The sequence below is a fragment of the Somniosus microcephalus genome, chromosome 2, assembly GCF_052327205.1.
Source record: "Somniosus microcephalus isolate GS21.2 chromosome 2, FLI_Smic_1.0, whole genome shotgun sequence".
Classification (NCBI taxonomy): domain Eukaryota; kingdom Metazoa; phylum Chordata; class Chondrichthyes; order Squaliformes; family Somniosidae; genus Somniosus; species Somniosus microcephalus.
In genome coordinates, this window is record NC_140988.1 from 25,789,346 (window position 1) to 25,802,717 (window position 13,372).

The 13,372-nt window shown below is 52.4% G+C and overlaps 1 protein-coding gene across 7 annotated transcripts in view; it reads left to right on the forward strand.

The window, feature by feature from the left end:
- The window catches only part of hook3 (hook microtubule-tethering protein 3), a 127,473-nt gene that overhangs the window by 96,243 nt on the left and 17,858 nt on the right, over positions 1-13,372 (forward strand). For 6 of the 7 annotated variants that reach the window (XM_086007766.1, XM_086007748.1, XM_086007731.1 and 3 more), the window contains 3 exons: positions 4,302-4,384; positions 6,221-6,321; positions 11,037-11,141. In XM_086007766.1, coding sequence (XP_085863892.1) covers positions 4,302-4,384; positions 6,221-6,321; positions 11,037-11,141 — 289 coding nt within the window. Of the gene's footprint in view, positions 1-4,301; positions 4,385-6,220; positions 6,322-11,036; positions 11,142-13,372 lie in introns of those variants that run through there. The other variant, XR_015080978.1, reaches the window with a different exon arrangement.

Consider the following 13,372-nt stretch of genomic DNA (forward strand, 5'->3'; position numbering starts at 1 on the left):
CGCCTTCATCCTGCGCCAGACTTCAGTGGCAGACATTTTCGAAGCCCCGGCTCACCCAGGAGGCTGGCTTCTCGGGGACAAGGGCTATCCTTTGTGCACCTGGCTGATGACCCCGCTCCGTGCGCCCACCACCCCTGCTGAAGAACGATACAATGACAGCCATCAAGCGACCAGGAACATCATTGAGCACACGATCGGCGTGCTGAAGCAATGGTTCCGCTGTCTGGACCATTCCGGGGGAGCCCTACAGTACTCGCCTGAGCGAGTCTCCCATTTCGTTGTAGTGTGCTGCATGCTGCACAACCTGGCTATCCTCAGGACTCAGCCACTGCCAGCAGACATTGGAGGACCACCAGAGGAGGAGGAGGAGCACCAAGACGGGAGGGAGGCACAAAGTGCAAGGGCCATCCGTCGGCGGCTTATTGCAAGTCAGTTCTAGGCTCCCTCTCGGAATGGCTTGTGCCATTGAAAGAACTTGAATGGAGCCGCTCCGCAAATCCTGAGGCGGTCAAGGCAACAAATAGTTCAAAGTGCAAACATGCATAATCTGAATAAAGACAATTTTTTATTTAACAAACTCTGGGCCCTTCCCGCATGACAAACAAATACAGAGAAACCCCCCAAAAAAGTCAGACACATAACTGGCTCTCACAACCTGGAGACAATGAACAAAACAGTAAAACAAAAATTACCATGATCCTCGGCCTTCATAAAAAACAAAAACAACATCCTCGGCCTTCAGAAAAACAAACACAACATTTTGCCACGCCTCCTACTTTTCGGCCTGCTCGGGTGATCTGCCTCGCTTACGAGATTGGCCCCTTCCCGCCCTGCAGCTCCTCCGCAATGGGACCCCAGTGGTTGCAGCAAGGCTGCTGAGAGTCAGATAGTGAGTCAGCAGATGCCCTTGGGGGGCGGCCTGGACCAGCTCTGGGCCTGGAGGGCCCGGCTGCTGACTGCTCCAACTCTGCTTGGGCGGCAGCAGTCTGTCCTACGGGTGGTGGCAGCTGCAGTGGAGGAGTGACCGTGTTGGCAGCAGTAATGCTGCCAACCTGACAGCACAGGCACTCCCTGGTCGGACGAGACACTGGCACTCGCACGGGCCAGCTCTGAAGCATGCGCAGCAATCTGCTGAAGCACAGACTGCTGTGGTGCAACGAGGGCCCCGGCGATTCCTGGCCGATCCAGCGAGGGTGGCAGCAGTTAGTGCTTGTGTGGCCCTGCTCTGTGTCTGTCTGCATCAGACCAGCCAGTGACTGCATGGCACGACTAAGCACTTGGCTGGAAGCTGCATGTGATGCAGCAACGTCCTGCTGACTCCTGGCCTGTGCTGCCCTGAATTCCTGTACACTCCTTGCCAGTGACTCTATGCAGTCAGGCATCCTTGCCACTGCAGCCATGGGCTCAATGTGCCTGCGCTCAGCCTGGGCGCCCATTTCACCAAGGAGCCGCACCTCCTCTGCGCTCACTGTAGCAGGACTGGAGGCCGCACTCCCCCTCGGGGAGAAGGCCGCCAAGCTTCCCTACCCCTCCCGCGTTGCTGCAGCCCGCTGGGCCCCGGAGCTTCACTCTCCTCAGACCCTTCCCCCCCCCCCCCCTGCTCCCCTCCAGGGAAGACTTGTCCCCATCATGGCCATGGGCTGCCTTGGCTGAGGGTGGCACTGATGGTCCGGCTTCCTCTTCCTCCTCCTCGCCTTCCGTTTCACTCACAGTGCCAGCTTGAGGGCCCGCCTCCTCACCTGGTGAATCAGCATCTGAAAGCAGGGAGGCACAAGAGTTGCTTTAGAGTGAGGACAGGGCAGCAGCGAGGGAGGCATGAGTGCTGCTATGTACTGCATTGGTTCGAGAGTGGCAAAGGATGCTGGTGTGAGGCACAAGTGGAAAGAGAGAGGTCAAAAAGGTGATGACCTTACCATTGCTGTCCAGAACAGGGTCGGCATCTCCAGTGGCGACTGGGCCAATCAGCCGGCCTGCCATGATCCGCTCCACTCGCTGCTCCAGGTCGCTGAGGTCTTTAAGTTCAGCACGGCCTCCCCCGGTCCGTCGCTGCTGCCTCCTTTTGTGGGCCAGCTTGCCCTGCAAGAGAGAGGACGGTCTCTGAGTACAGTGTGAAACCCTGATCTTGCCTGCGCTGCCTCCCATGGTCGAATAGCCCTGACAGTGTGTAAAGTGGTGATTGTGCATGTGATTTTCATGAGAGTCCCATAGGTGTTGGATGAGGGCTGGGCATTGGGGCTTTCAGGACCCTTTGGCCATAAAGTGAGGTGCACATGCAGGGATGAAGAGGATACTGGAAAGGGTACTCGCCCTGACAACCCGAGTGAGGTCGTTGAACTTCTTTCTACATTGCGTGGGTGTCCTGGGGACCATGCTGCTGGAGGTCACTGTGTGCCACCTCCCTCCAAGCTTTCCTGTACTCGCTGGGCAGCGGCCTCCTGCCACTGTTAGGGAAGAGGACAGGTCGCCTGCGCTCCACTGCGCCAACCAGAACCTTCAGGGCACCCTCACTGAAGCGCTGCCCTCGCTCCCTAGCCTTTTCCATGGTCGTGGGCATAGCGTTGTCAAAGCAGGTCTGTCCAGGCCTAGAATCAGGGCTCCAGTGTGCAGGGCGTGGCTGCAAACCAAATCGACCCTCCCCCTTTAAGAGCAGACCGGCACCAGCGTATCTGCCTGCAATCGATAACTCGCCGCACCTGCGCTGTGCCCGCCCTCGGTGGTAGCGCCTCGGCTCGCCGGCTTAGCGCCTTATGATAGTCGTGCACCGCCTGCTTTAGCGCAGCAGCAACCTCTTGGGGCGATGCAACTCAATTTCGGCGAAGGTGGCGCTAAATTTAGCGAACGCTCGGCTGTAGCGCCCCAAACGTGGCAATACTGAATTTCTAGGCCCAGGTGCCTAAGCCCAGGTATCCGTTTCACTATCCTCTGTAGCGTCTGCAAAGCCAGGCTGCCCCTATTGTAGTATTGTGGCTAGAATTGTGCACAATGCTCTAGTTTGGGATTGTTATCCCCTGGAAGTTGTTCTATCTCTTGATGTTTTTACCACATTTTTAATGTCCAAAATAACACTTTAACCAAATGGGGAAAAATGGCACATTTCACAATTGCATAATTAAATGTATCTACTGGTTGTGTTTGTGTCTTTTAATACCTTCATTAAAGTTTTTACTTCAAGGCTTCAGGTTCTCCCAAAAGCCTGGTCTTGATATTTTTGCCCAGAGCTGTGACACTGAACTGAATTCTTTTATTGTGCAGCCTGAGCATGTCCAGTGTACCTAATTTCTCAATGAGTTAATACAATTAAGCTGTAATGATGGAATATTTTTCTTCAGCTTCCAGCAGTTTCTATTCAGTTGTTTTTCAAAATTATTTGAGGAAAAGTAGAGGACAAATTTCAAAAGCTTTATGCAGGTAAAGTTTATAACGAGTGAGTTTTTTCAAAACAGAGTCTGTGTGTGAGAGAGAAAAAAATGACACCACACCTGCTGTAACTTTTGTGTTCTGTAAATTTCAAAAGGGAATTAAGCCGGGAGTTTGTCTTCATGCTAATAAAATAATTTTTGAAAAAATTCTATTTTGAAAGCCAACTAATTATTTCATCTGCGTTTTGATGACAATTAGAAATGGTTAATCCCTTTAATTGCTTACACCTGAGAGACACAGTGCGAAAGGCAGACAGAAGGAGTGTCTGATTTCTGTGATTTTTTTTAAATAGGTAATTTTGAAAGCAAACAAAGTATCTGAGGGAAACAGATAGGAAGGGAGGGTAAGAGGGGGAGTAGTGAAAGGAAAGAGGGTGAGGGGGCTTATGGCTTTTCACCACCCACCTTTTGGGAGAAGTGAGTGGAAGTGGTAGGGAGAGTTACTGTGAGCTGAAGGAGAGGGAAGGAATACAGAGGTTGTGTGGGTAGGTTAAAGGGGATAGTGATGGGAGTGAGAAAGTGAGAGGAAATGTACACAGTTTTTATTATATTACATTACTAGCAGTTGTCCTGCAGTGGTGCTCATGATGAGTCAACAGATCTACTGAAGTGAGAGAGGAGACAGATCTGACACTTGCAGGAAGTCTGTGTTATACTCAACATTTTTAGTATATTAATATTTCTTCTGCTTCCACATACCAAAAATCTGGTGTATATTTGAGAATAAGCCCCTAAAATTGCTTGATTTTCAAATGTTCATGAAAACTTTTATTGAGCTTTTCTAGAGCTTATTGCAAGATATTTTAAAATTGAAGTAATTACCTTTTCAGCACCTCAGTAGTGTAATTTCTGAGTATTGTATCATTATGTTGGATGTTTCAGGGAGAAGCTGCATGAAGCTCACACTGAGCTTCAGAAGAAACGAGCTTACATTGATGACTTGGAACCGAAATACAATAACAGTTGTAAGTCTTTTTTTAATTTGTAAATAAATTGACACATTAATCATTTTCACCGTTTATCCTTGCTAACTTTTTCAAAGCAGTATCTTCCTTAAACTGTATACATGCCCAAACTCAAGCATTTTGTTGTGCTACCCATCTATCATATGGCATACTATATATCTTATTTACCTGTCTGTGATGTTACAGTACTGACAACCCAGCTGTGCATTTTCTGTTTATTATTGACATTGGCAAGTAGCTTTTTGAAAACTGCTGTAATTTAGCAATGATTTTTTTTATTCGTTTGTGGGATGTGAGCGTTGCTGGCAAGGCCAGCATTTATTGCCCATCCCTAATTGCCCTTGAGAAGCTGGTGGTGAGCCGCCGCCTTGAACCGCTGCAATCCGTGTGGTGAAGGTACTCCCACGGGAAAAGTTTGGTTGCTTTGCATCTCCCGTTGGCACCCTAAGAGGGCGCTAACGGCGCAAAGCAACTAGCGCCCGGGCGCGGCGCTTTCAACCCCCCGTGAAATTCAGTGAGAGATTGGCGGCGGCTGTAACCACTCGCTCCCCGGCCACGATCTTCGGTAGCGCCCCCTGACTTACCGCCCGACGCTATGTCTAATGGGGTCGGGGGGGCCTACCTGCGGCCGGGGCGGTGCTATTTAAAGGTGAGGTGTCGGGTGGCCATTTTTGTTGGTTGCCTGCCAGCACCTGCCTCCTCTCCCGTCCCCGGCCTTCTTACCTGCCGCCGCCCCGTGCAGTGCCGGCTGCAATCCAAGAGCCCGGCACTTCTCTTGAGTGCCGGGCTCTTTTGCCGGCACTCCGATCCCTGGGAGCCCAGCTGGGCCCCGGGTCGCGCTGCGCAAGGCCCCTCCCCTTTAAGAAGGGGAGGAAGTCCTGCAATACCGCGACGCGCTGCAGTGCGTGGCGCTGCGGCACGTAGCGGCGCGATATTCCCTCGCAGAGCTTCCAGTAGCGCCCCGCTTCCCTCTTGGGGCGCTGCCACTCAATTTCGGTCGCAGGGGCGCTAAGCAAAGTTAACGCCCCAAAGGGGCCGTAACTCAATTTTTCGCCCCAAGTCTTCAGCACAATAGCCGGGATGTTGTCGGGGCTCCGTATCCAGTGCGCTCAGCCGTTTCTTGATATCACGTGGAGTGAGTCGAATTGGTTGAAAACTGGCTTCTGTGATGGTGGGGACCTCCGGAGTAGGCCGATATGGATCATCCACTCAGCACTTCTGGCTGAAGATGGCTGCAAACGCTTCAGCCTTGTCTTTTGCACTCACGTGCTGGGCTCCACCATCATTGAGGATGGGGATATTCCTGGAGCCTCCTCCTCCCATTAGTTGTTTAATGGTCCACCACCATTCACGACTGGATGTGGCAGGACTGCAGAGCTTTGATCTGATCCATTGATTGTGGGATCGCTTAGCCCTGTCTATAGCATGCTGCTTCTGCTTTTTAGCATGCATGTAGTCCTGTGTTGCAGCTTCCCCAGTTTGGCACCTCATATTTTTAGGTATGCTGCCTGGTGCTGCTCTTGGCATGCTCTTTTACACTCCTTATTGAACCAGGGTTGGTCCCGTGGCTTGATGGTAATGGTAGAGTGAGGGATATGCCGGGCCATGAGGTTACAGATTGTGGTGGAATACAATTCTGCTGCTGCTGATGGCCCACAGCGCCTCAGATGCCCAGTTTTGAGCTGCTAGATCTGTTCTGAATCTATCCCATTTCGCACGGTGGTAGTGCCACAGAACACGATGGAGGGTGTCCTCAGTGTGAAGATGGGACTTCGTCTAGTGTAAACTAATATCAATTTAATTAAGCTAATTCAACTACTCTCCTGCCTTATACAGCTCAAAAGATTGAAGAGCTCCAAGAGGCCCTGAGAAAGAAAGATGAAGATATGAAACAAATGGAGGACAGATACAAGAAGTACCTAGAAAAGGCTAAGAGTGTGAGTACAATTTCTCTGAATTTTCTTGAAGGTGTCTATTATTATAGGGCCGCATGAAACCAGTACTTAGTCATTTAAAAGGATTGCTATTACAGTGTTGCTTGTTGATTGGAAATTTATTTTGCACATGGGAGTTAAAGTAAGTTGAGTTTAGCTGCAAATCAGCATTAAAAGACATGAACTAGAATCAATTGTATTGAAGCTGTAAATTTAGTTTCTCCATAACATTAAAATCATAAAATGTTACAGGCTATTTGGCCTGCTAATTCTGTACTGGTGTTTTTCTCCACATGAGCCACCTTGTTTAATCCTACTCTCCTGCTTACTCCCCATACCATTTAACATTCCCCTTTTTCAAGTAACTATCCAATTCCATTTTTTTAAAAATTTACGGATTCTGCTTCAGGAATGATTAGTAGCAGAGAATGCTCTCCGTGGTTCTAACCACTCTCAGTGTAGTTTTTTTTTTCCTAATTTCCCTTTTTAATTCTTTTTGTAATCCCATTAAATTTGTACCTTGTTACCCCCTCACTGACCAATGGAAACAATTAGCCATTATTTACATTAAGCCTTCATAATCTTGGAAGTCCTCTATCCAGATCACGCTTAACTTTCTTGCCTCTAATGAAAAAAGCCCTTGCTTGTCGAGTCTCTCTCTCCATTATTAATTGGCTAGTTATGGTACTGGACAAACAACCCAGAGGTCGTGAGTTTAAACCCCAACGTGGCAAATTGTGAAATTACATTTTTATTAAACCTGGTAATTTGTAGGCTAGGACTAAAAAAAACTGACCATGGAAGCTGTCAGATTGCTTAAAAACCCACTGGTTCACTAATGTCCTTTATGGAAGGGGCTCTACCACCCTAATTCAGTCTGGCCTACAGGTAGGAGTTGCAGGTGACTCCTGTCCCACATTTTGTGATTTATTCTTATGCCCTTGAATTGTCAAGACTGGAAGAAATGGACAATAAATGCACTTCTACTCTTTCACAATCGTCCTCACAGTTTTACATAACCCTAATTTGGAGTTATCAGGAAATTCTGATATTGTCTCCTACATCCAAATCATTTATGTTATTGTAAATAAGAGCAGATCCTTATGGAACATCACTCACCGCATTCTTCCAGTTGGAAAAACGTCCTTTTATCCCTACCCTTTGCTTTCTACTGTCCAGCCATCTCTATCATTTGGCCACATCTTTGTTCGAAGTTTCTTCTGATTTCTTCATTTGTTCTCTATATATGGGGGACACTGTCAAGGCTGCATCCCTAGTTGTCTGTCTGTCTTGTAACTTTGCAGTCCTTGTGGTGACGGCGCTTTCACAGTGGTGGGAATTCCACGATATTTACCCAGCGAAAGTGAAGGACTGCCGATCTGTGACCCAAATCAGGCTAGTGCTTGACTTGGAAGAAAACTTGGAGATTATGGTGTTCCCATGACATTGATGCTTTTGCACTTCTAAATAGTACAGGTCACAGGGGAGGAAGGTGCTGCCAAAGCAAGCTTGATGGGTTGCTACAGTGCATCCTATAGATAGTACGTGCTGCAGCTACAGGGTGCCAGTGATGGAGGGGTTGAATATTGAGTTCAGTAGCAAGGGCGCCAGGCAACAAAACTGCTCTAATATGGTGTTGAGCTTCTTGAGTGTTGTTGCAGCTGCATCCATCCAAACAAGTTGTGAGGATTCTATCACACTCCTGACTTGAGCCTTGCAGATGGTGGAGTTGGTTTTTGAGGAGTTAAAAGGTGAGCCACTCATTGCAGTGTACCCAGCCCCTGCCCTGCTCTCATAGCCATTAATGATATCGGTGGACCAGTTAAGCTTCTGGTCATTAGTGACCCCCAAGATGTTGACGGTATTGACTCGACAATGTTGGTGCCATTGAAGGTTGGTGTAGGTGATGGGATTTCTCTTGTAGGATATAGTCATTTCCTAGTACTCGGAGCAAGAAGATTAACTGCCACTTGTCAGTTCAAGACATGGGCTGCTTCATTATTAGTGGAGTTTGTGAATAGAGCTGAACGTTGGAGTAGTCAGTGAACAGTTCCACACCTGACCTTATGACGAAGGAAAGGTAATTGATGAAGCAGTTGAAGATGGTTGAGCCAAGGATGCATTCCCGGAGATTTTGTGCAATGATGTCCTAGAGCTGCAGTGATTGGCCTCTGATGACCACAGCATTCAATCCAGTTGCGCATGTGCAGTACCAAACGGTGCGGTGGCCTCTGCCACTCTTTCCTCGGCTCCGTGCGGAGAAAGTCAGGGGATCGGAGGGAGGGTGGGGAGGAGAGATCGGAGGGAGGGGGGGAGGAGGAGAGATCAGAGGGAGGGGGGGGAGGGGGGGAGGAGGAGAGATCGGAGGGAGGGGGGGGAGGAGGAGAGATCGGAGGGAGGGGGGGAGGAGGAGAGATCGGAGGGAGGGGGGGAGGAGGAGAGATCGGAGGGAGGGGGGGGGAGGGGGGGAGGAGGAGAGATCGGAGGGAGGGGGGGGAGGGGGGGGAGGGGGGGAGGAGGAGAGATCGGAGGGAGGGGGGGGAGGAGGAGAGATCGGAGGGGGGGGAGGAGGAGAGATCGGAGGGGGGGGGAGGAGGAGAGATCGGGGGGGGGAGGAGGAGAGATAGGGGGGGGAGGAGGAGAGATCGGAGGGAGGGGGGGAGGAGGAGAGATCGGGGGGGGGAGGAGGAGAGATCGGGGGGGGGAGGAGGAGAGATAGGGGGGGGAGGAGGAGAGATCGGAGGGAGGGGGGGAGGAGGAGAGATCGGAGGGAGGGGGGGAGGAGGAGAGATCGGGGGGGGGAGGAGGAGAGATAGGGGGGGGAGGAGGAGAGATCGGAGGGAGGGGGGGAGGAGGAGAGATCGGAGGGAGGGGGGGAGGAGGAGAGATCGGAGGGAGGGGGGGAAGAGGAGAGATCGGAGGGAGGGGGGGAGGAGGAGAGATCGGAGGGAGGGGGGGAGGAGGAGAGATCGGAGGGAGGGGGGGAGGAGGAGAGATCGGAGGGAGGGGGGGAGGAGGAGAGATCGGAGGGAGGGGGGGAGGAGGAGAGATCGGAGGGAGGGGGGGGAGGAGGAGAGATCGGAGGGGGGGGAGGAGGAGAGATCGGAGGGGGGGGAGGAGGAGAGATCGGAGGGGGGGGAGGAGGAGAGATCGGAGGGGGGGGAGGAGGAGAGATCGGAGGGGGGGGAGGAGGAGAGATCGGAGGGAGGGGGGGGAGGAGGAGAGATCGGAGGGAGGGGGGGAGGAGGAGAGATCGGAGGGAGGGGGGGAGGAGGAGAGATCGGAGGGAGGGGGGGAGGAGGAGAGATCGGAGGGAGGGGGGGAGGAGGAGAGATCGGAGGGAGGGGGGAGGAGGAGAGATCGGAGGGAGGGGGGGGAGGAGGAGAGATCGGAGGGAGGGGGGGAGGAGGAGAGATCGGAGGGAGGGGGGGAGGAGGAGAGATCGGAGGGAGGGGGGGAGGAGGAGAGATCGGAGGGAGGGGGGGAGGAGGAGAGATCGGAGGGAGGGGGGGAGGAGGAGAGATCGGAGGGAGGGGGGGAGGAGGAGAGATCGGAGGGAGGGGGGGAGGAGGAGAGATCGGAGGGAGGGGGGGAGGAGGAGAGATCGGAGGGAGGGGGGGGAGGAGGAGAGATCGGAGGGAGGGGGGGGAGGAGGAGAGATCGGAGGGAGGGGGGGGAGGAGGAGAGATCGGAGGGGGGGGGAGGAGGAGAGATCGGAGGGAGGGGGGGGAGGAGGAGAGATCGGAGGGAGGGGGGGAGGAGGAGGGATCGGAGGGAGGGGGGGGAGGAGGAGGGATCGGAGGGAGGGGGGGAGGAGGAGGGATCGGAGGGATGGGGGGGGAGGAGTAGGGATCGGAGGGATGGGGGGGGAGGAGTAGGGATCGGAGGGAGGGGAGGAGGAGAGATCGGAGGGAGGGGAGGAGGAGAGATCGGAGGGAGGGGAGGAGGAGAGATCGGAGGGGGGGGGAGGAGGAGAGATCGGAGGGGGGGGAAGGAGGAGAGATCGGATGGCACACTCAACAGCTGAAAGGTTTCACCAAAGACATCTTACTTCATAATCGATGACGGGACAAGATCACTAACAATGAAGTACTGGAACATGGTGAAATTGAAGCTATGATAATCAGTGTTCAACTCCGTTCACTGGACATGTTGGGATGGATGACATATGGTTGCCAAAGCAAGTGCTTTATGGAGAATTGGTGGATGACCAAAGAAAGCAGGGTGGACAACAAAGGTGCTGCAAAGACACGCTGAAGATTCGCTTGAAGCAATGCAACATGGTCATTGACTCTTGGGAAACCGATGTTCACTGACAGACGGAAATGGCGTGCTGAAATGACAGAAGGAGTGAAAGGCTTTGAGCTACAACAGCATGCCAGTGTGGGGACAAAACATGAGAGATGGAAGGATCGGCAACGTCCATGGGGTCAACAAGAAACCGCCAGGAACATGGTTATGTAAAGCTCGTGGTAGACAATGTCTTTCACATACTGGCTAGCATAGTCATCAACGCACCAATATATCATGAACTTGTGCTCCCTTCATTATTGGCACGGCCATCCTCTGGTATGAGGGATGCACGATTAATAGTCTAACCTGGTCCCTTCCCTAAACTATTTCTTTAAGTTTTCAGTGGTGTTCCCTATTCTTTACTACAAACATGATTATGCCAATAAATAAATTATGCTTTAACATAACTACTCTCTCTATTTTAGGTTATCAGAACTTTGGACCCCAAACAGAACCAAGGAGCAGCCCCGGAAGTTCAATCCCTGAAAAACCAGCTGCAAGAAAAGGAGCGAATGTTGCATTCCTTATCGGTATGGCACTTTGCATTTGACAGAATATGATCAGTTAAGTGAGCCTATAACTGGACACCATAGATACTGCCAGTTTCTTATCCACACACTATTCTGAGCAGATAGGAACTATTTTCAGGAAGTAAGTTATTGCCTACCTTCATACATTTTCAGTTGTTTACACTGCAGTCCACCTTCCAACATTGACTGTCATTGCAACAACTTGCTGATGCGCTATCAATTACTCATAAAAGACTGAGAGTTAAGAGAGTAACTAAAGGCTTTTATTAACAAAAGAATGAAGGTCTGCCTCGAGTGGTCGACCGGTCCAGAATACAAAGGGCTGGGGAGCAGTCACCTTTATACTAGGACTTGTGGGAGGAGTCAGCCGAGGCATGTCCAGGCATGTACACAGTGGAATACAAACAGTGGTTTACCACATTCACCCCTTGTTTAAAATTGAGTCCGGCGGGGTGAAGTGTATTAAAAGTTAGCGTATTGGAGTCTCTCCGGAGGTCTTGTCTGCCGCTGTGATCGGCGTGGCGACGGCAGGGGTAGTGGAGCTTCCGGCGTCGAGTCCTGCGTAGGCTGTGGCACAGGCGTGTCGTCCTCGTAGATGTCGAGCGGGTCGCGGGGCCCAGGCCTGCCGTCTGCTGGGGCTGGATATCGGATCGTGGGGGGGGGGGGTGGTAGTGAGTAGTGGGTTACTGCGGCCCCCGAGGGTGCAAGGTCTCTTATGGAGACTGTGTCCTCCCGCCCGTCCGGGTATGCAATGTAAGCATACTGGGGGTTGGCGTGGAGGAGGTCGACCCTCTCGACCAGGGGGTCCGTTTTATGGGTCCTCGCGTGTCTTCTCAGTAGGACCGGCCCTGGGGACGTCAGCCATGGCGGTAGCGATGTCCCCGATGTGGACTTCCTTGGGAAGACAAACATTTTCTCATGAGGGGTGGCGTTGGTGGCAGTGCAGAGCAGTGACCGAATAGAGTGGAGCGCATCGGGGAGCACATCCTGCCAGCGGGAGGTTGGAAGGCCCCTAGACTTTAAGGCTAGCAGGGCGGCCTTCCAAACTGCCGCATTTTCTCTTTCCACCTGTCCGTTCCCCCGGGGGTTGTAACTGGTGGTCCTGCTTGTGGTAATACCCCTAGTTAGCAGGTACTGACTGAGTTCGTCGCTCATAAACGATGAGCCCCGGTCGCTATGGATATAGCTGGGGAAACCGAACAGGGTGAAGAGGTCGTTCAGACATTTAATGACCGTGGCACTGGTCATGTCCGGGCAGGGGATGGCGAACGGGAAACGGGAGTACTCATCAATAATATTGAGGAAGTACACATTGCGGTCGGAGGAGGGGAGAGGCCCTTTAAAATCAACGCTCAGGCGCTCGAAGGGGCGAGTGGCTTTTATCAGGTGGGCCCTGTCTGGTCTATAAAAGTGCGGTTTGCACTCAGCGCAGACTTGGCAGTTCCTGGTCATGGTCCTGACCTCCTCAATAGAGTAAGGCAGGTTGCGGGCCTTGATGAAGTGGAAGAACCTGGTGACCCCCGGGTGGCAGAGGTCATTGTGGAGGGCCCGCAGTCTATCGATCTGTGCGCTGGCGCAGGTGCCACGCGATAGCGCATCCGGGGGTTCATTGAGCTTCCCGGGCCGGTACAAGATCTCGTAATTGTAGGTGAAAAGTTCGATTCTCCACCTCAAGATCTTGTCATTTTTGATTTTGCCCCTCTGCTTGTTGTTAAACATGAAAGCAACTGACCGCTGGTCAGTGAGCAGGGTAAATCGTTTTCCGGCCAGGTAGTGCCTCCAATGACGCACAGCCTCCACAATCGCCTGGGCCTCCTTCTCAACAGCGGAGTGTCTGGTCTCCGGGCCTTGGAGGGTTCGTGAAAAGAAGGCCACGGGTCTCCCCGCCTGATTGAGGGTAGCGGCCAGGGCAAAGTCGGACGCGTCGCTTTCCACCTGGAAGGGGATGGATTCGTCCACTGCGTGCATGGTGGCTTTGGCAATGTCCTCCTTGATACGGTGGAAGGCTAAGCGGGCCTCTGCCGTCAAGGGAAAAGAGGTGGACTTGATCAGCGGACGGGCCTTGTTCGCATAGTAGGGGACCCACTGGGCGTAATAGGAGAAAAACCCTAGGCACCTCTTCAGGGCCTTGAGGCAGTGGGAGTTCCATAAGGGGACGCATCCGGTCGGGGTCGGGGCCGATGACTCCGTGTTCCACAACACAGCCAAGGATGGCGAGGCGGTTTGTGCGG